General features: G+C 53.6%; 1 protein-coding gene and 1 long non-coding RNA gene across 9 annotated transcripts; one reads left to right on the plus strand and one right to left on the minus strand.

Annotated features, from left to right (window-relative positions):
* Positions 1 to 657: 657 nt before the first annotated feature.
* On the minus strand, positions 658 to 18,698 carry EHMT2 (euchromatic histone lysine methyltransferase 2). 8 transcript variants are annotated; one of them, XM_007973074.3, is made up of 28 exons: positions 18,608 to 18,697; positions 17,895 to 17,961; positions 17,578 to 17,796; positions 17,236 to 17,489; positions 13,454 to 13,538; positions 13,322 to 13,362; positions 13,039 to 13,191; positions 10,101 to 10,235; positions 9,862 to 9,976; positions 9,601 to 9,702; positions 9,233 to 9,381; positions 8,997 to 9,140; positions 8,675 to 8,910; positions 8,413 to 8,595; positions 8,211 to 8,293; positions 7,631 to 7,737; positions 7,411 to 7,533; positions 7,220 to 7,321; positions 5,794 to 5,898; positions 5,527 to 5,681; positions 5,274 to 5,441; positions 4,691 to 4,835; positions 4,241 to 4,318; positions 3,749 to 3,864; positions 3,554 to 3,640; positions 1,919 to 1,997; positions 1,569 to 1,744; positions 658 to 1,161 (listed from the first exon to the last, which is right to left on the minus strand). In XM_007973074.3, exons 1-28 carry the CDS (start codon positions 18,647 to 18,649, stop codon positions 981 to 983), a joined length of 3,630 nt encoding a protein of 1,209 aa, XP_007971265.1. In that variant the 5' UTR covers positions 18,650 to 18,697; the 3' UTR covers positions 658 to 980. The 8 variants fall into 8 exon arrangements, with proteins under 8 accessions (XP_007971265.1, XP_007971264.1, XP_072861991.1 ...); XM_007973073.3 differs by having other exon boundaries at positions 5,773 to 5,898; XM_073005890.1 differs by lacking the exon at positions 9,601 to 9,702 and having other exon boundaries at positions 5,773 to 5,898; positions 18,608 to 18,698.
* Positions 18,699 to 18,747: 49 nt separating this feature from the next.
* Positions 18,748 to 19,770, plus strand: LOC103221738 (uncharacterized). The gene is made up of 3 exons (XR_005242990.2): positions 18,748 to 18,914; positions 19,206 to 19,239; positions 19,625 to 19,770. It is a non-coding gene; the product is annotated as an uncharacterized lncRNA (long non-coding RNA).
* The last annotated feature ends 73 nt before the right edge of the window (positions 19,771 to 19,843 follow it).

Below are 19,843 nucleotides of genomic sequence, written 5' to 3' on the forward strand. Positions count from 1 at the left end.
TTTTGCCCAGTGGGTTGGGGAGCTGGAGCCTGGGACTGGGGCTCAGGGCTATTTCCCGGGGGCACTACGGACCACAGTGAACGACCTGGCATGCTCTGATAAGAAAACACTTTATAATCTCACAAACTACCTTAACTGCCGTACACTCACAACACGCTCCTGCCAAAGATTAAAGTGTGGAAATTGGACCTGTATTTTTTTTTTTTTTGAGATGGAGTTTCACTCTTGTTGCCCAGGCTGGAGTGCAGTGGCTTGATCTTGGCTCACCGCAACCTCTGCCTCCTGGGTTCAGCGGTTCTGCCTCAGCCTCCGAGTAGCTGGGATTACAGGTGCCCGTCACCACGCCCAGCAAGTTTTTTTGTATTTTGAGTATAGATGGGGTTTCACCATGTTGGCCAGGCTGGTCTTGAACTCCTGACCTCAGGTTTCTCCTGCCTCAGCCTCCCAAAGTGCTGGGATTATAGGCATGCGCCACTGCGCCTGGGAAATGGGATCTTCATAGTGGGCCCCCACAACCCCCCACCTCCCTGCCCCACACTGGGCAGCCGTCACAGCAGCCACACCCATCCAGCCTGCTTTCCATCCTCTTCTGGCCCTTGGACCCACATTCCCCCCAGCAGAGTGTGCTTTCTCCCCACCCCAACACAAAAATAGCAGTTTATTACCAAACCCAACATTTATTGAGAACAAAAGGAACCAGTTGGCATAGAGGCCCGACTTCAATTCATCAAACTTCAACTGAGGATGGGAACAGGGGGGTGGCCAGCCCTGAAGTTGCCCTCCCAGGGAGGAACCAGCTCTGGGAGGGAGGGGCTGTCAGACCTCCAGGGCCTGGCTGGGATCTCTGGTCAGGAATGTGTGAAGGGGTGGTAGGGAGAAAAGATGGCAGCACCCCCAGGCAAGGGCTGCGAGCAGCTGGTGGCAGAGGAGGCGGCTGAGCTGTGGCCATCCATGCTGGGAAGGGAGGGTGTGGTCCGTTCTCATGTGTTGACAGGGGGCAAGGAGCCGAGCTCGGGCAGCAGCTCAGGGTGTGGGTCCAGGCGGGCCAGACGGCTCTGCTCCAGGGCAATGGCTTCGGCTGAGTGCTTGCACTTCTCAGAGCCACACTGGCAGGTGAAATACTTGCTTTTGATGTCCCAGAAGCGATCGCCATAGTCAAACCTGTCAGAGGAAAACAGGAGCTTGTGGGAGCTGGACCCAGCCACCAAGAGCCCACCCGGAAGACCCTGTGGATCCTACTCCCTAAGAGGGACCCCGCAGCCAACCTATCTTCCCCAGATGGGATCTGAGCCCTTGTCTGTTCTATGGACGTGCAGCATCAGCGCTGCCTGGGGACTTGTTAGAAATGCAGAATCCTGGGTCCCATTCCAGGCCTCCTGATTCAGAATCTCGCTGGGAGGCGCAGGACTGTTTCACCAAGTCTCACCAGAGATACTTATGTACACTGAAGTCTGAGAAGCTCTGCACTGCTCCAAGCCTGGACACCAGGCACACGCCAGCCTTCAGGTCCCAGGTTTGCTGCATCTCCCACCCTCTGGCAGAGCCCCTAGCGACCCCTAGAGTCTCACCCTAGCTCCTCCCCAGTCCGGATGTCTCGGGAACTGAAGAAGGCGATGCGTGGAAATCGCAGGTCTTGGTGCAGCATGAAGACCCGGACGGGAATGATGTTGGGGTCACACAGGTGGTTGATGAAGCGGCTTATGTTGCCATAGTAACGGGCATCAATGCAATACACCTCTCCATCCTGGGGTGGGGGGACGGCACTCTTCACATCTCCCCCTGCCCTGCTTCCCTGATCACCCTCCCCACCCACTGACTCCCCAGTCCCTCATCCCCAGGTTTCCATTTACTGACTTCCCAGGAGCTCCTGAAAGCCAGCCCTGGGGAGCAGCAGGATAAGGGGGGGTCTCCTGCTCACCTTGTTGTCCAAGTCGAAGAGGTAAGAATCATCCTCTCTCACATCAGCCTCAGCATCAGAGATCAGCTCCCCGACATACCTGTGGGACAAGAATCCATGGTTCTGAAGGTGAGTGTGGGTTATTAGGAGGCAGCTTAGGCCCCATCTCTCCTCACAAGCCTGTGGAATCTGGAATAGGCAGGGCTGGCAGGTGTGGGGAAGGGAAGGCCTGGAGTAGCAGTGGTGGGCAAGTGAAAGGGCAGCATTCCAGCCTCGACAGAGGAAGCCTTCAGTCAGCACAGAGAGATCACAGGCTCTGTGGTTAAGGGGATTAGTGTGTAGGGGCAGTTGGCCTGGGTGGGGATGTTCAGGTTTGGATACAGAGAGGTTTGTGTACTAGGAGCCACCCGGCAGGAATGGGCGATATGGGACAGAAGAGGGGCCAGGACTGCAGGAAGAGCCAGAGGTACAGGAGTGGCAAGGAACTCAAGGCATGAGTCAGGGCAAGAGCACCCATATCTGGACACCAGAGGGAGGAGAGGAGCCGGCTATCTAAGGAGGGGTGAGCAGACACTGGGAGATTAAGACACATGGAGAGGACGTGGGGTGGGGAGTGACTGTCAAGAGACAGCTTCAGCAGAGCAGGAAGGGCAAAGGCCGATTTTGCCAGGGACAGGCAGTGAGTGGATGGTGGGGAAACTGAGGCCCAGCAGGAAAGGGCTGCTTGCTAGAGAAGTTGAGAGATGACATGATGGAGAGAAACTGGATGGTCTCTTGAACAGGCAAGTATGCTTAGAGGACTATCTTTTTTAAAGGCCAGAGGACAGTTGGGCGCGGTGGCTCAAGCCTGTAATTCCAGCATTTTGGGAGGCTGAGGCAGGCGGATCATCTGAGGTCAGGAGTTCGAGACCAGCCTGACTAACATGGTGAAACCCCGTTTCTACTAAAAATACAAAAAATTAGCCAGGTGTGGTGGCACATGTCTGTAATCCCAGCTACTTGGGAGGCTGAGGCAGAAGAATCGCTGGAACCTGGGGAGGTGGAGACTGCAGTGAGTCAAGATTGTGCCACTGCGCTCCAGCTTGGGCAACAAGAGTGAAACTCCGTCTCAAAAAATAAATAAAATAAAATAAAAAATAAAGGCCAAAGGAGACCAAGGTAAGACTGAGGATCATGAGATGGAAGCCAAGAGAAAGGGGAGGATTACAGATGCTGGGCGGAGAACTGATGGAGAGGGACAGGCCCCTGAGGAGGTGGACAGAAAGGTAGCTGTTATCACCTCCACTCTACAGACAAGAAAAATAAGGCTCACAAAAGTTAAGTAACTTGGCCAAGGACATCCAGAAGCAGAGAGGGGTTCAAACCCAAGTCTGTCTGTCTCCCAAACTGGCACTTTCTCCAGCTAGGAAGGGCGAGGAGGGGGTAGAGGGGAAGGTAGAGGGTGGAGGTGGAGGGAGGGAAGACCTGTGGTCTGGGCAGAGTGGAGGCAGGTGCCATTCTCAGCTGCAGGAACAGGGGTCAGAGGAGGCTGGCTAGAGAGTGGCCAGATGGAGACATGTGACTCATCAGGGCAGGGGGATGAGAGGGAGGCCTGGCAGTCAGCAGTGGCCATGTATCTCCTTCCCACCAGGTGTCAAGGTGCTCCTGGTGACTTACTCGCAGATGAAGGTCCCCTGTGGGATGGTCTGCAGGGCGCGGACCCCCCAGCCCATTTTGGCTGTTCGGTAGAGCTGTAGTCGCACCCTGGCAGTAGGAGAGAGGGCGCTGTTGGGTGGAGGCCCTGGAAAAGCCCCAGGGGCAGGGAGGAAAGGGTGAGGTGGGGAGAGGGTGGGCTGTGGAGCAGGGCCTCACTTGATACCACTCTGTACGACCCGGTTCTTGCAGTTTCTCCAGCAGGAGCACGCCTGGTTACACTCGAAAATCAGCGGGGGCTCAATCTTGTTAAATTCCTGGAGCAATCGCCCATCCTAGGGTGCGGAGGGGAACACAGTGGTTTCTCCTTGGGGGCCACCTCAGTTGCCCGCCCAGGAACCCCAAGACTCTACAGAAAAATCCACTGCTGAACCCAACCCAGAGACACAGAAGATGGGGTTGGGGAGGTCACACAGGCTCTGAGATCCAAGAGCAGGAAATGCAGGAGCATCATCCCTGATTTGCATAGACCTGGGCACACGCCCATCGCTATCCCAGCCATGTCCCAGGATTCCCAGGCCTTGCCCCGTCCTCTCAGTCACTTCCCCCACAGGGTAGGTGAAGGACAAGGCCCCAGGGAGCTGGCCTGTTGGAGGCTGGCTCCTCTGAAGGAGGGGCCAGGTGTCTGTGGCCAAGGCAAGGGGCACGCACCTTGTCATACCAGCACCGGATGCTGAGCTGGCCGCACAGGCAGTTGGAGCTGGAGCAGTCGTCCACACATGTGCAGTGCTGGGGCGAGGAGGCAGGGGTCAGCTCAACCCCACGATAGGTCTGGGTTCCTCTACTCTTGGTGCCCCGACCCCCTAACCACTGTCCTCTCTTTGGGGTCCATGTGTTATAACAGTGGGTGGCGATGGTCCGAGGGTGATGGGGAATCAGTATGTTGCTCATGGTGATGTCCCCACGGCTACTGGGAGTTCATATGACACCTTTCTGTGACCCAGGAAAAGGCTCCCTCCCCTGGGGTGGATGCGACCCCACACCAGGGCTCCCTTTCAGCCAACCCTTCCTAGGCCAGGTGCCTTTGTTGGTTTGAAGCTTGTCTAACTGTACTTGGCAGCTCTCGGTGTCCTTTTGGGGAGGCCCCGGCCCCCTACTCACCTGCAGGTGGGTGATGTTGCGGTCGATGTTCATGGTGGACGTCTCACAGTTCTCCGAGATGTACTTGTAATCCTCGGGGCAGGACTCCCCGTCCACGCCATTGACACAGGGAATGGGCACGTTCTCATAGCCCCGAGCCACGTCCCTGCAGAAGACGGGGAGAAGGTGATGGCAGGCTGGAACGGGGTGAGGAGCTACTCCAGGTACAGGGAGACAGTTGGGGAGGTTCCTGGGGCTGGGGGCAGGGGAGTAAGGTTGGCAGGTAAGATGCAGGACAGCCAGTTAATGTGGAATTTTTGATAAACAAGAAATAGCTTTTTAGTACACTATGTCCCAAAAATTACACAGGACATTCTCGCACTAAAAAAGTATGCATGTGTGCATCTGAAATTCCAGTTTAACGGGGTGTCTTCTATTTTTACTTGCTATATCTGGCAACCCCAGTGGGGAGGGGGCCTGTGGGTGGTTCTGGGGATTCAGTGGTACATGGGGAGGGGTCGGGGAATGTTGTGAGGATGCAACGGAGCCTGGGGAGGGTGGGTGGGGAGGTGGCCTTGGGTGCAGAGAGGGGCCCAGGGCTCACCGGCAGATGATCTTCTCCGTGCGGATGGCCCGATTTCCCACCCCGAGTCGGAGCTTGCGGTTGAGCTGAAGCGCAAACCACACGTCGGAGCGCTCGGGAGTCAGGTCCCATGCTGTGTCCCCCTCCTTGTTCCGCAGCTCAGGGTTGGCCCCACGTGACAGGAATAATCTGAAGAGGGGACAAGATGCCCAATGTGGGGTCTGAGGCTGCAAGAAGTGGGGGCAGGGGCATCGAGGGCGGGGCAGGGGCTCACAGCACGCAGTCATGGTAGCTCTCCCGGGCTGCGATGTGCAGGGGGGTGTCCCCATGGTAGTTGACAGCATGGAGGTCGCAGCGCGCATTCAGAAGGACTTCGGCGATGGCGGCGCTGCCCGTGAAGGAGGCCCAGTGCAGGCAGATGTTCTCCTCCTGTAGAGATACGAGGGGAACAGATGAGGTGCAGGTAGCTGGGCCCTTGAATCCAGCCTCCACCTTGCTCAGGGGCCTGGGGCTGCCCTACCTCAACCAAACTCTCACTCACGTTGTCAGTGAGGGTGACGTCGGCGCCCCGCGTCAGTAGCATGCGGATCACCTCGATGTGCTTGTGCTCTGCAGCCCAGATGATGGGCGTCCACCCCCCACTGTCCTGTGGGTGGGAAGGGAGTGAGGGTGGGGGCAGCTGGGCCTGCTCACCAAAGCTGCAAATGGTCAAGATTGGCTGTGTGTGTGAATCCCAGCTCCACCATTCACGAGCTGTGGGACCCGGGGTAAGTCACTTAACGTCTCCGGGTCATAGTTTTTTCATCTAAAAAATGGGACTAGTAGTGCCTACTGCCTGATGCCAGAGAGAAAGTAAAGTGAGTAACTGTTCTCTTTCCAAAAAATACAGCCAGGAGCTGGTCATGGAGGCGCGTGCCTGTAGTCCCAGCTACTCATGTGACTGAGATGGGAGTGTCGCTTGAGCCCAGGATTTCGAGAATGCAGTGAACTATGACTGTCTGTGAATTGCTACTGTACTTCAGCCTGGGTGACACAGCAAGACTCTGTCTCTTAAAACAAAAAACAAACAAAAATTTTCTCAGTCTGCCCACTCACAAGTCCTAGAAGCAGTGACCACCCAGTAATAATAAACACTCCGAGGTCCATAGACTATTCTCTAAAACATGTTTCTGGCCGGCGCAGTGGCCAGATCACGCCTGTAATCCCAGCACGCTGGGAGGCTGAGGTGGGTGGATCATGAGGTCAGGAGTTCAGGATTAGCCTGGCCAATATGGTGAAAACCCATCTCTACTAAAAATACAAAAATTAGCTGGGCATGGTGGCTGGCGCCTGTAATCCCAGCTACTCGGGAGGCTGAGGCAGGGGAATCACTTGAACCCAGGAGGTAGAGGTTGCAGTGAGCCAAGATCACGCAATTGCACTCCAGCCTGGGCAACAGAGCAAGACTCCATCTCAAAAAAAAAAAAAAAAAAAGTTTCCCATAAAGGAAGCAGAGTTTCTTAGAGAAATGGTGGATGCTGAGTCAGGGGCAGGAAATGTGCTGAAAGGTCAGGATGCTCTCAAAGGCCACTGGGCCACTGGGTCATGTCACGGCCACAGAGGCCTCTTGAAGGGGCTTCTCCTAGATAATGATGGAATAATTCAAAGACTGAGAAGAATGCCAATAAATGACGAAAACACCTCCAATGTGTGACAACCTGAGAGTTAAAAAAGCCTCACTGGACACTTTTAGAGATGAAGGCAGGAACTGATTATTCTGAAACTTGATCAAGAGAAACCAGCAAGAAAAAGAAAAGAATGAAGAGAAATACAAATGAGGAAGAAAGCAAGGGGGACAGACACAAGCGGCCTGAGGCAGAGTGAAAGGGCCAGAGGTCAGATGTAGAAAGGGGGCCCAAAGTCTGAGGCTGAGCCAAGGAACCCAGGCACCAGGGAGCCGGAGGGGCTGCGCTGGGTGGGCCACTGACCTGGGCATTGACGTCCACCTGTCCTGTGCTCAGCAGCAGACTGACCATCTCCAAGTTCCCGATTTTGGCTGCGTGGTGGAGGCAGGTGGAGCCGTCCTCCTCCTGAGGGAGACATGGGCAAATGAGTCTCCGGCTGGCACCCCAAACCTGGTCCCTGACTCCGGGGCCACACCCTGCTGCCGCATGCACACCTTGCTATAGACACAGCCACCACGCTGCACCATGTAACGGGCCACCTCCAGGTGGTTGTTCACCACAGCCTCCATCAGTGGTGTCCGCTGCTGTTTGTCCACTGCGTTTATGTTGGCTCCAGCCTGTGAGGGGGCAGGAGGGCTGGCACCAGGGAGGCATGGGGCAGGGGAGGGGCCTAAGGGCCTGGTGAATGAGGCATGGGGCCGGGCCCGTGCTGACCTGCAGCAGCACATGGCAGATCTCCACGGAGCCCTTCTGGGCGGCTGCATGCAGGGGCGTGCGCTTGCTCTGCTGGTCGCTCTGGAAGTTGGGGTCCAGGTTGTCCACTGCGGGGAGAGCCCGCCACACCGGGAGAGGGAGGGACAAGTGGTAAGCAAGCTAGGGGGCAGGTGGCACTTCTTTCAGGAAGGCTTCTCAGAGCCCCATGTTGGGTCAGGGCCCCTCCTGGCATTCTCTGAGCTTGCCTCCACCACGGCATTTATCAGAATAAGGAGTCAAAGGCATCAGCTCTGCCTGAATTCAAACCCTGCCTTGCTTCTCAGTACCGCTGTACACTGAGCAAGGTCCCTAACCTCTCTGTGCAAGCCAAGGCTAACAAGTATAAGCACTCAGAACAGGACCCAGCACCTATGAGTCACCACCGTCCCCATCGTCACGGGTTATGTGTGTCTTTTCCCCACCACACTAAGTCCTTCAGGCAAGGACTGTATCCTTCATGACTACTCCTGGCCCTGTGCCCAGTGCCTGGTATATACATGGAACTTGGTCAAGGTCTGCTGAAGGAATAGGTGGCACTCACACAGCATCAGGATCACCTTCTGCAGCTCGCCCTGCTTCACGGACAGGTACAACTGCCGAGGGTGGAAACGGAGCTTCTTCCGCCTGCCAAGGGAGCACGGGAGTGGGGAGAGAAGGGGAGCTCCTCAGATTCCAGCATCAGCCTTGACACTGCTCCTCTGGCCTCAGCCCCAGTTGCTGTGCCTGAACAACTCCCCACTCACCTCTCTGACTCCTGGATGACCAGGGCCTTTTCCAGGGCCTCCCGGCCTGGCCCCAGTGGCAGCCCCACAGCTGAAAGGCAGCCCCCATTGGGCAGGGTCAGGGAGGGCCCTGAGCTGTCGATGGTGTCAGCCAGGGGATCGCAGGGTGGGCGCCGGGGCTCCCCATGCCCTCGCATCCGGGCGCTGTGGAAGAAGGAGCTCATGTCCAGGAGCAATAGTGATGGGGCAGGGAACAGACAGTAGAGAAAGGGGAGGCCAGTACCTGGGCTGAGAAGTGTCTGCTCTCCCGGGGGCATCCTGGGACAGGGGTGGGGGTGCAGGAGCTGCAGCACCAGCCGGTGGGGTCACCCCATCACCCCGGGGGATGGTCACCTCTTGAGCTTCAGAAGCATCCTCCCCACAGTGGGGACAGAAGACCATCCCATTCAGCTGAGACACACAGGCCTTGTGGAAGCGGTGGGCCACACGGAAGTCAGGGTGGCATTCCAGGAAGGTGCCCTGGGAGCAGGGAAACGACATGGTCAGGTTGCCGGGGCCCCCTCTGCCATGGGGCATTCTACCTGTCTGCCCCACTGGTCACTCACCGCCGTGCAGAAGTAGCCGCAGCCCGGGCAGCAGTGGTGTTTGACCATGCGGGCGCGGTGGGTCTCACAGAGCACCATCAGGGCCACGCGGCTGGATGGCCTCATGGTCTCCCGCTTGAGGATGGCGGCATTGCAGCCTGACAGCTGTGCGTGGTGAGGATGGGTGAGAAGAGAGGGTGAGGCTGGGGCCCGGGACTGGACGCCCTGGCACCTCTCCCACCAGCCCATGGCCCCACCTCTCCGTCCACACTCTCTGTGGCCATGCACTTGTGCCCCGCCCTCTCGCTGATGCGGTCGATTTTGGGTGCCTCCATGCGGCAGCTGCACAGGGGCAACTCCTCAAACCCTCGCTCTGTCTCCAGCGAAGATGTGTCATTGGACACCCCTTGGACGGAGAAAAAGAGGAGCTGAGGGAGGCCCTGAACTTCACCCATTGGGACCCCTGGCGGGTCCTGTCACTCCCTCCCTACCTCACCCCCATGCCCCAGAACCCCTAAAGCCTGGCCATGGACACCCCGGCTCTGGCGTGGTTCCCCTCCTTCCCTTTCCCTCCTGCCCTGAGGTCGCCCCCTAGTGGCTCCCTGTCCCAGCAATTGGCAATTACCAGCGTGGTTGGGGGAGAGGGTCCCCTCGCTGGGCAGCTCCAGGGACCCCAGAGGGACCTCCATGTACTCACTGGGGCCTGAGGAGCCCACACCATTCACTCCTGACACAGAGACAGAGAGAGTGAGAGTGCGAGCTCACAGGTGCCTGGACGCGTGGGTACATGCAGGTGGACATGCGAGAGCGTGTGTGTGCGTGCACACACTCTGGGGGCTGGGCGGGGGCTGGAGGAGGGCACCCAAAAGCAGCAGAGCCTCCTTACCTCGTGGCTCCTTGGCCCGCGGAGGCTCCCGCTTGCGCCGTTTCCGAGATGGCTTCACCCATGGGCTGTCTTTTCGCCACTTCTTCTTGGCCTTGCGCCGGCCACTGGAACCACTCTGGGAAGGGGGAGGAGGAGGAGTTACGAACCCTCACCCCAAGGGGGCCCCCAACACCTTCAGGACCAGACCACCAGCCCCACAGTCTCCCACTCCTCTAGAGATATCAGCCTCCATCTCTCACCCTATCTGACTGATTCCCTGACTCCTCATCTTCCTCTTCTTCTTCCTCTTCCTCCTCCTCTTCCTCCTCTTCTTCCTCCTCCTCTTCTTCCTCCTCCTCTTCACTTAGTTGTTCAGTTAGTGCTTCAACTTCAGACTGGGAGAGAGGCAGAACAGGACATATCCAATCCCCAGGACTCAGACAATGAGATAGATTAAAAAAACCACCACCACCATTGCCCCCCGCCACTACCCACGGATGGCTGCTGGGGAAGATGAGTGTGGGTAGGAGAGGAGACAAAGGGCCACATAAAGAGAGGGTGCATGGACTATTACACAGTAGTGGAAAGGTGCCACAGTTATAGAGAGCAATGTACACAGATCTTGGTAATGTGACATTAAGTTAAAAAACAAAAAACAAGTACCAGAAGATAAACATAGTTTGATCCCCCTTTTATGATGTTCATAAACAGGCAAGACCACCAATGGTTGCTAAAAACACTAGACACGAAGCTCATGAGAAATTTTATATGAAAGGTTCAGGCTGACATCACCTGAACCCACTGGTCAATCTTATCACTAAGAAAAATGACCAGATGAGATGTTCCATGCATCCTGATGTGATGTGGCCAGAAGCACTTGCACCCACTGTCAAGTCTTCTTGGCACCTGAAGTTGATTACGCCTCTAGATCTACCAGTTTACAAGAAATATGGGCAGAGAGGATGTGTCAATCTCCACCCAAACAGCCAACGTCATACAGAATGTGAAAAATTCTATACAACTGACCTGGTTTCTTTGATAAATAAATGGCAAGAAAAAAATGCCTTTCTTATTTATTTATTGAGTTTCGCTCTTGTTGCCCAGGCTGCAGTGCAATAGTGTGATCTCAGCTCACTGCAACCTCCACCTCTGGGTTCAAGCAATTCTCCTGCCTCAGCCTCCCAAGTAGCTGGGATTACAGGTGCCTGCGACCACACCCAACTAATTTTTGTATTTTTATTAGAGATGGGTTTTCACCATGTTGGCCAGGCTGGTCTCAAACTCCTGACCTCAGGTGACCCACCTGCCTCCCAAAGTGCTGGGATTACAAGCGTGAGCCACCACGCCTGGGCAGAAAATTTTTTTTAGAAGATGGGGAAACCAGACAGGTGTGGTGGCTCATGCTTATAATCCCAGTGCTTTGGGAGGCCGAGGTGGGCAGATCACAAGATCAGGAGTTTGAGACCAGCCTGGCCAACATAGTGAAATCCTGTCTCTACTAAAAATACAAAAAATGAGCTGGGTGTGGTGGTGGGTGCCTGTAATTCCAGCTACTTGGGAGACTGAGACAGGAGAATTGCTTGAACTCAGGAGGCGGAGCTTGCAGTGAGCCAAGATCGTGCCACTGCACTCCAGCCTGGGCCACAGTGTGAGACTCCATCTCAAAAAACAAAAACAAACAAACAAACAAACAAACAAAAAGAAGATGGGGAAACCTAAATACCAAGAGAGACCTAAGACAATTTTTTTTTTTTTTTTTGAGACGGTATTTTGCTCTTGTTGCCCAGGCTGGAGTGCAATGGCACGATCTTGGCTCACTGCAACCTCTGCCTTCCAGGTTCAAGTGATTCTCCTGCCTCAGCCTCCTGAGTAGCTGGGATTACAGGCATGCACCACCACGCCCAGCTAATTTTGTATTTTTTTCGGTAGAGACGGGGTTTCTCCATGTTGGTCAGGCTGGTCTCGAACTCCTGACCTCATGTGATCCGCCCGCCTCGGCCTCCCAAAGTGCTGGGATTACAGGCGTGAGTCACTGCGCCCGGCTGACCTAAGACAAATGTTAATCAAATCAAGGTGCAGGCCTCATTTGGATCTTGACAAAAACCCATTTATGAGAGCTGAGGAAATGTGAAGACTGACAGGATATTTGATGGTATTAAGAAATCAGTAATTTTTTTTAGGAGTGAAAACAGTAGTGTAGTGATGTTGAATGACAAAAAGAGGCCTTATATTTACATATATATATGGAAATACATTTAGGTAAAATGATATGAGGTCTGGGACTTGTTTTAAAATAACCTACTAGGTGTGTGTGTTGGGAGATGTACAGATGGGTCAAGATGGGCTGTGTACTGATAATGGCTGGAGCTGTGTGATGGGTACACGGGAATTTCCTATTCTACTCTTTTGATAATGCTTGCAAGTTTTCATGATAAAACGTTAAATAAAAGGCAAAACTAGACAGACTAAACATTCTACTGTGTAGGCAAACATATAAGATAAAACCAAAGAGCAAAGAATAAGCAAATAAATGACAATAGAATGCTTTTGAATTTTATATAAACAGTATAATGTATGTTTAAAAAAAGTTCTCTCTGGTCATTTCCTTTTTTTTTTTCTTTTTTTAAACAGTACATGTCTGTTAAATGATCATTTCATTGGCTGATTAAAAAAAAAATCGTAAATCCAATGTGCAGGGTGGTGGCCACCTTTGTGGATGAAATGGGCAGAGCGTACATTGAAAATGAGTTGCAGCTGGGCGCGGTGGCTCACGCCTGTAATCCCAGCCCTTTGGGAGGCCGAGGTGGGTGGATCAACTAAAGTCAGGAGTTAGAGACCAGCCTGGCCCACAAGGGGAAACCCCGTCTCTACTAAAAATATAAAAATTATCCGGGCGTGGTGGCGGGCACCTGTAATCCCAGCGACTTGGGAGGCTGAGGCAGGAGAATTGCTTTAACCCTGGAGGCAGAGGTTGCAGTGAGCCCAGATTGTGATATTGCACTCCAGCCTGGGAGACAGAGGGAGACTCCGTCTCCCCTTCCCAAAAAAAGGAGTTACAGACAGCATGGGGCAATGACTTAGTGGATGTTCAGAGGTAAAAAGGACAGAAAGGAGAAAAACAGGGAACAAGGAAGACTGGACAGTAAACCCCAGCCCTGGGGGAGCACTGGCGGGGAGGGCGGACCAGCTCTGCCTCACCTTGCTGTCGGAGTCCACGCGCTCATCCACAGAGTAGGAATCATAGTAGAGACTGAAGTCATCACCCACCACCGTCTCCCACTCCTCCAGGGACCCGGGGTCCCCTTTCGCCAGGGTCACTTCTGAACGCCGGGCAGAACCTAACTCTTCCGACTAGAAAAAGATCAGAAAAATTGAGGCCACTGACACCCTGCCCATTTCTATTGAGGATGGGATGCAGACCCACTTCTGAGCCTCCCTCAGAGCAGCCCCCCGGGGTAGAGGCTCTGCCGCTGCTGCTCACCAGGCCACCTCCTGAGTTCAGCTTCCTCCTTTTGGCCACATCTGGAAGAAGAGAGAGAATGGTGTGGGGTCTATCACTGAAACCTTCAGAACAGGCCACATCAAGCCACCGGGAGTGGGGTATAGGACTGACCTGAGGTCACCTTTCCCAGTGAGTGGACATCGTCACTCATGCGGAAATGCTGTACTTCAGGGGGCCGCTTCTCAGGGACTGGGGGCTGCGGGCCGAGAGGGAGCACACTGAGGGTCAGACAGCACCTACAGTTTTGCCTGGGCTAGCCTGGAGCCCCAGGCGGGGGTGGGGTAGTGAGCCACACCTCCAAATGCCATGTGAGGCTCCAGTAGCCACAAAGTGGCAACCATGGGTGCTATTTCCTCAGAGGAAGAGTGTCAAGCACACTAACACTCACTTATCTCTGCAACTATGCAGAGCAGGCCCTTTTCCATTTTACAGATGAGAAAACAAAGCTGAACAAAATTAAAAGGCCTTTTACATGTGGCCATGTACACAGCAGGACTATTATTCACAACAGCTGAGTGCGAAGCAACGCAAGTGCCACTGACAGATGAATGGATAAGCAAAATGTGGCATTTATATGCAATGGAATGACATTCAGCCATTAAAAGGAAAGATATACTTTTTTTAAGAGATAAGGTCTCATTATGTCACCCAGGCTGGAGTGCAGTGGCATGACCATGGCTCACTTCGGCCTCGAACTGGGCTCAAGCCATCCTCCTGCCTCTGCTTCCCAGGAAGCTAGGATTACAGGCACATGTCACAATGCCCAACTAATGTTTTCTTAATTTTTTTTTGGTAGAAAAGAGGTCTTGCCATTTTGCCCAGGCTGGTCTTGAACTCCTGGTGTCAAGCGATCCTTTCCAGAAAGTACAGGATTACAAGTGTGAGTCACTGGGCCTGGCCTTTGAAAAATTCTTTTAAACTGCTTTTAGAGATGGGGTCTTGGTACGCTGCCCAGGTGAAAGGAAAGAAATTCTGACATGCTACAACATAGATGAACCTTAAGGACATTCTGCTAAGTGAAATAAGCCAGTCACAAAAGGATAAATAGTGTATGATTATACTTAGATGAGGTACTTAGTCAAATTTATAGAGAAAGAAAGGACAATGGTCCTTGCCAAGGGCTAGGGGGTGGAGGGAATGGAGAACTACTTTTTAATGGATACAGAGTTTCAGTTTTACAAGATGAGTTATGGTGACTGATGATTGCACATGATGGAAGTATTTAATACCATTAAATTATACACTTAAAAATGTTTTTTATTTTATTTTTTAATTTTTAGATGGAGTCTTACTCTGTCGCCTATGCTGGAGTGCAGTGGCGCGATCTCAGTTCACTGTAGCCTCCACCTCCCAGGTTTAAGCATTTTTCTCACCTCTGCCTCCCGAGTAGCTGGAACTACAGGAACACGCCACCACGCCCTGCTAATTTTTGTATTTTTTTTTAGACGGAGTTTTGCTCTTGTTGTCCAGGCTGGAGTGCAATGGCAGGATCTCGGCTAACTACAACCTCCGCCTCCTGGGTTCAACCGATTCTCCTGCCTCAGCCTCCCAAGTAGCGGGGGGTTATAGTCAGGTACCACCATGCTCGGCTCATTTGGTTTTTGTTTTTGTTTTTTTTTTTTTTGAGACGGAGTCTCGCTCTGTCGCCCAGGCTGGAGTGCAGTGGCCGGATCTCAGCTCACTGCAAGCTCCGCCTCCCGGGTTCACGCCATTCTCCTGCCTCAGCCTCCCGAGTAGCTGGGACTACAGGCGCCTGCCACCTCGCCTGGCTAGTTTTTTTTTTGTATTTTTTAGTAGAGATGGGGTTTCACCATGTTAGCCAGGATGGTCTCGATCTCCTGACCTCGTGATCCGCCCGTCTCGGCCTCCCAAAGTGCTGGGATTACAGGCGTGAGCCACCCCGCCTGGCCATAATTTTGTATTTTTAATAGAGATGGGGTTTCACCATGTTTGTCAGGCTGGTCTCAAACTCCTGCCCTCAGGTGATACACCTGCCTCGGCCTCCCAAAGTGCTGGAATTACAGGCGTGAGCCACCCCGCCTGGCCTAATTTTTGTATTTTTAGTAGAGACAGGGCTTCACTATGTTGGCCAGGCTGGTCTTGAACTCCTGACTTCAGGTAATCCTCCCACCTCGGCCTCCAAAGTGCTGGGATAACAGGCGTGAGCCACTGCGCGTGGCCTAAAAATGTTTTTTAGATGGTAAATTTTATGTGACACTAGTCCCCTCTTATCCAGTTTACCAGCAGTGATGGTGGCATATTGTTAGAATTGTGCTATTTTATTTTGAGTCTCGCTCTGTTGCCCAGGTTGAACTGCAGTGGCGTGATCTCGGCTCACTGCAAGTGATTCTCCTGCTTCAGCCTCTCGAGTAGCTGGGATTACAGGCGCACGCCACCATGCCTGGCCAATTTATTATTATTATCATTATTATTTTAGTTAGAGACAGGGTTTGGCCATGTTGACCAGGCTGGTCTCGAACTCCTGACCTCAAGTGATTGCTGGCCTTGGCCTCTGAAAGTGTTGAGATTATAGGCAAGTCACGCCCAGCCTATTGTTATAATCATGCTATTATGTTATTATTGTTGTTAATCTCTCACTGTACCTGATTTATAAATTCAATTTTTCTTTTCTTCCCTATTTTTTACAAAATGAACTGCAACTATAAAAATTAACGTTTATCATAGTGAGAAAGGAAAAGTAGCTCATAGCAATCTGTGCTACGTGAAGCAGGCAAAATTTATCAGGCTCAGAGAGAAGTGAGTATGGAACGTTAGGGCCCATGCCTGGAGGCAACTGCTTAAAGGCATTTTGTACCTGACTAGGGTGCTGCTTTACCCATTATCTTCATGTGCATAGTATCTGTGAGACAAAGAACAATGTATAGCAGATCAATAGCTTGTTATTCTAATGTAAACTTCCGGTAAACAATTTAGGAACTGCCTCTTCTTTTCCTTTATGTTTTATTTTTTCAATATTTTAAAAAATTTTTATCTTTTTTTTTTTTCTTTTTGTGGCTCCTTCCAGAGCAGGGCTAACTCCTAGGCAGTGTGCCCAGAGTCAGCATGTTTTTTTTCAGTATCTTCATGTCATCCAATCTTCTTTTCTTTTAAAAACCTACTTGTGGGCTGGTTGTGGTGGCTTGCACCTGTAATCCCAGCACTTCGTGAGGCCAAAGCAGGAAGACTGCTGAAGCCCAGCAGTTTGAGACCAGCCCAGGCAACATAGTGAAACTGTCTTCAAAACCAAAACACAACAAACAAACAAACAAACAAAAAACCCTATTTGTAACCGCTGCTAATCAGAGTGTATTTTCAGGGCGACTTGAATCTTTGCTCCTGAAGGCTGTCCTCAAAACCTGCCCAAATATATTCTACTTAATGTTAAGTTTGCCTCAGTTTTTTCCTTTAGGTCAACAATTGGTATGACCCAGTAACCCTAGAACTTGGTCATAAAGCTTCTGGGCCTCTGGGGCCCTTGCCACTTCCCTCCTCTATTATTTCTGTGGCTCTCATCTCCTTTCCCACTGGGATTCCCATGAAAAACTTTACAAATAGAGCAGTGACAGTTGAGTTCCCCAAGGGCTTGCTTTGAGGTAGAAAGGAAGAGTGGTTTGAAATTCCCTTACCTTGTCATTATCATAAGAGTAATTAAGACATTAACTATATAATTGACTCTTTAACATCAAACTCTCACCACCCAAGAATGTAAACTGCAGAAAGAGAAGAACCTGTCTGTTGGTTCACAGATTAAGCACAGCCTAATATTTGACACACAGTAGCCCCTCGTTTAAACATGTGAATGAGTAAATGGAGTAGAAACCTTAAATGAAACTGTAAAAGAGCTCTCACCAAAGGTTTATGGTTGATTATCCCATCTCTCCCATCCCACTCACCTGTCCATTTCCTGGTTTGGACATGGTTTTGCGGGCTCGGTGGACCTTGGGCTGTCCCTCTGGGCTAGTGGTGGCTGGAGGGGGTTCAGGCCCTGCTGCTGCAGCTCCCTGGGCTCCCGGCATACTCAGCAGCCTCATAGCCAAACTCTGGACAGATGGAGGTGATTTTCCCGCCCCTGTCATTGACATCTTGGCCCGGCTAGGACATGAACCCCCCTTGCTGGGGGAAGAGGGGAATGACTTTGTGGCATGGCCTAAAAAACAGGCAAGCAGAAGGCAAGATAAGAAGGAAGGCAGAGTCAGAAATTTCCCACCCACCCCCCAGGCTACCCATCCTCTCACCCAGCAGGATCCGGCCCCCATGGAGGTCCCCATCTCCCTCAAGATTCTCGGATTCATCCCCAATGAGTGGTGTAGCCCCTACAGGGGTGTCAGCCCCCTCATCGCCAACAGTGACAGTGACAGAGGCTGGAGATGAGGGGCCAGCAGGCTCCAGGGAGTCGGGGGTGGCCTTGGGCAGGGTCTCTTCACTACGAGGGGTGTCCCCCAAAGAGCCATGAACTGTAGAGGAAGAGAAAAAGTTCAGAGCTAAGGGCTCCGGAGATCCTGTGTCTAGGGAAGGTGACGGTCCAATTGGGGCCCGTTTTAGCTGCACTCACCTCTCTCGGTGGCTCCTCTGGTTTCCTTCTCCAGCAGCAGCGCCCCCATCTCAGCGGGGGCCTCCCCCTGGGAGGGGAGACAAGGGACAGGAGGGCTGGTCAGCCCAGTAGAGAGTTGGGGGGTCCAGGATGCCTGGGCCCTGGGAAGAGAGAGTAGGCTCCGGGGCCTACCTCTTCCTCTATGGGGCCCCCCCCTTCCGCGGCCTCGGCTGCCCGGAGGGGCCGCACGACCCCTCCCCCGGGCCCGCATCAACCCCCTCCCTCTCGGTAGACCCCGCATCTCTGGGGCCGAGAGAAGAGGAGGGGGAGGGGGCGGGGCCTCCGTGCCCCGGCCCCGCCCCCTCCTCCCGGCTGCACGCGCCGCTCCCCCTTTGTCCCCCAGGCCGCGGGGACCCCGGGCACCAACCCCTCCAGCACCCGCTGCCCCCCAGCCCGGTGGACGGCCCCTCGTGCCCCTCACGCGTGCTCCTGGGGCCCCGGCGCCCGCCGCCCACTCAGGGGCAGCCGGCGGCTGCACGCGCGCCTCCGTGCCCACTCCCCCCACCTCCCACCCCCTGGTCCCTTCATCCGCCCCCGGTGCTGGCCCCCCGGATTGCTGGAAGTCCCGCCCGGGCCCCCCGGCCCCGTTGCACCCCCGGAGCATTGCACGGGCGCGCGCTTCCCCCGGGCGCGCGCGCGGGCATGCACCCGCCTCTCCCCCTCCCCTTCCGCACCTCGGCGGCCGCCGCCGCTGCAGCTCCCGCCGCCGCCGCCATCGCCGCTTGCGCGGGGGGCCGAGCCGGCGCGCGGCCGCCCCGGGTCACGTGGGCGAGGGAGGGAGGGCGAGGAGGAGCCTTAAAGGAGCCGCTACACGCTTTCTGGCCATTTTCCCCTGACAGCGGCTTCGGAGATGGCTGTGACTGTCCTAAGCTGGGAGCTGCAAGGGAGAATTCCTGTCATTCCTGGCCTCAGCTCTGCAGGGACCGAGGGCGAGGCACGCCTGGGCCTAGGTGTGGCGTCTCTGTCCCCGTCTGGTTTTAGGTAACAAGCGGAGCTTCTGAACCTCCCGGCTCTCGGCAGCGGCTGTATTTCCTCTGGCCTGCTTGGGCTTTTCCCGCCTCTGGTTGCTTTTCTGCCTTTCTAGTTTTTGGGTTACCAGATAGAAGGCTTGGCCTCAGTTTTGGCCTCGCCTTTCTAACGAGCAAGAAGAGGGCGATAGGGACGCGGAGGACACCTTTGTTCTTGGCTGCTTCTAGCATATTGCTTCATGTCCCCTGGAGCAGCGTGCCCTTTTGAAAACCTGTGGCAAAATGTCTCTTCTGTTTATATCAGGCGTGTTACACCTCCACATGCATTAGGGATCCAGGTAAGCCCAGCGGCCCGAACGTCATTACTGACTGGTGACACTGCAGTAAGTAAACCTTTTTTGCCGAACACTTCATAAGCACAGTCAGGTACTCCGTGGGTCATAGCCCAGCGGACACTTTAAGTATAAATGATGTACACCAAGATAGACAACCTCGATAGCTGTATTTAGGGCACCATCCTTTTAGGTATTACGTTTTGGTCGAGTTAGAAAATATCTGTATGATTTCACACGCAGTATTTGACACAGGCAGGTGGGGCACCTGAGGCCAATTCAAGGCCTTCTGGGAACTGTAGTTCTCTTTGGTTAACTATTCCAGAGCTTTCTGGGAATTGTAGTTTTCCCTGCACCTTAATCCAAACTTAGATTTTTTTTTTTTTTTTAGCTTTCCTGAAGACATGAACCATTTATCCCAGACAAAATATGACCAACACAGATTCCTGCTTACAATTTCCGTGGGCAGGTTGGCCACCTGTAGCTCATCCCTAGCACTGATCTAAGTCCCTCAAATAGAGTTCATGTGCATCCCCACGACTGCCATCACTTGTACCGTGAAGTACCTGGCTAAGTGTTGAGATTGCAGAACTGATGGAAGGCTGGGGGC

This window comes from Chlorocebus sabaeus, chromosome 17, assembly GCF_047675955.1.
Source record: "Chlorocebus sabaeus isolate Y175 chromosome 17, mChlSab1.0.hap1, whole genome shotgun sequence".
NCBI classification, from domain to species: Eukaryota; Metazoa; Chordata; class Mammalia; order Primates; family Cercopithecidae; genus Chlorocebus; species Chlorocebus sabaeus.

Excerpts from the sequence above, each read along its gene's own strand:
- EHMT2 (XM_007973069.3), bottom strand. The coding sequence starts at position 18,537 with ATGCTCCGGGGGTGCAACGGGGCCGGGGGGCCCGGGCGGGACTTCCAG. Across the intron at positions 5,682-5,793 it reads ACGTCACCCTCACTGACAAC|GAGGAGAACATCTGCCTGCA; the intron begins GTGAGTGAGAGT and ends GTATCTCTACAG. Across the intron at positions 1,998-3,553 it reads CAGGGGACCTTCATCTGCGA|GTATGTCGGGGAGCTGATCT; the intron begins GTAAGTCACCAG and ends CTTGTCCCACAG.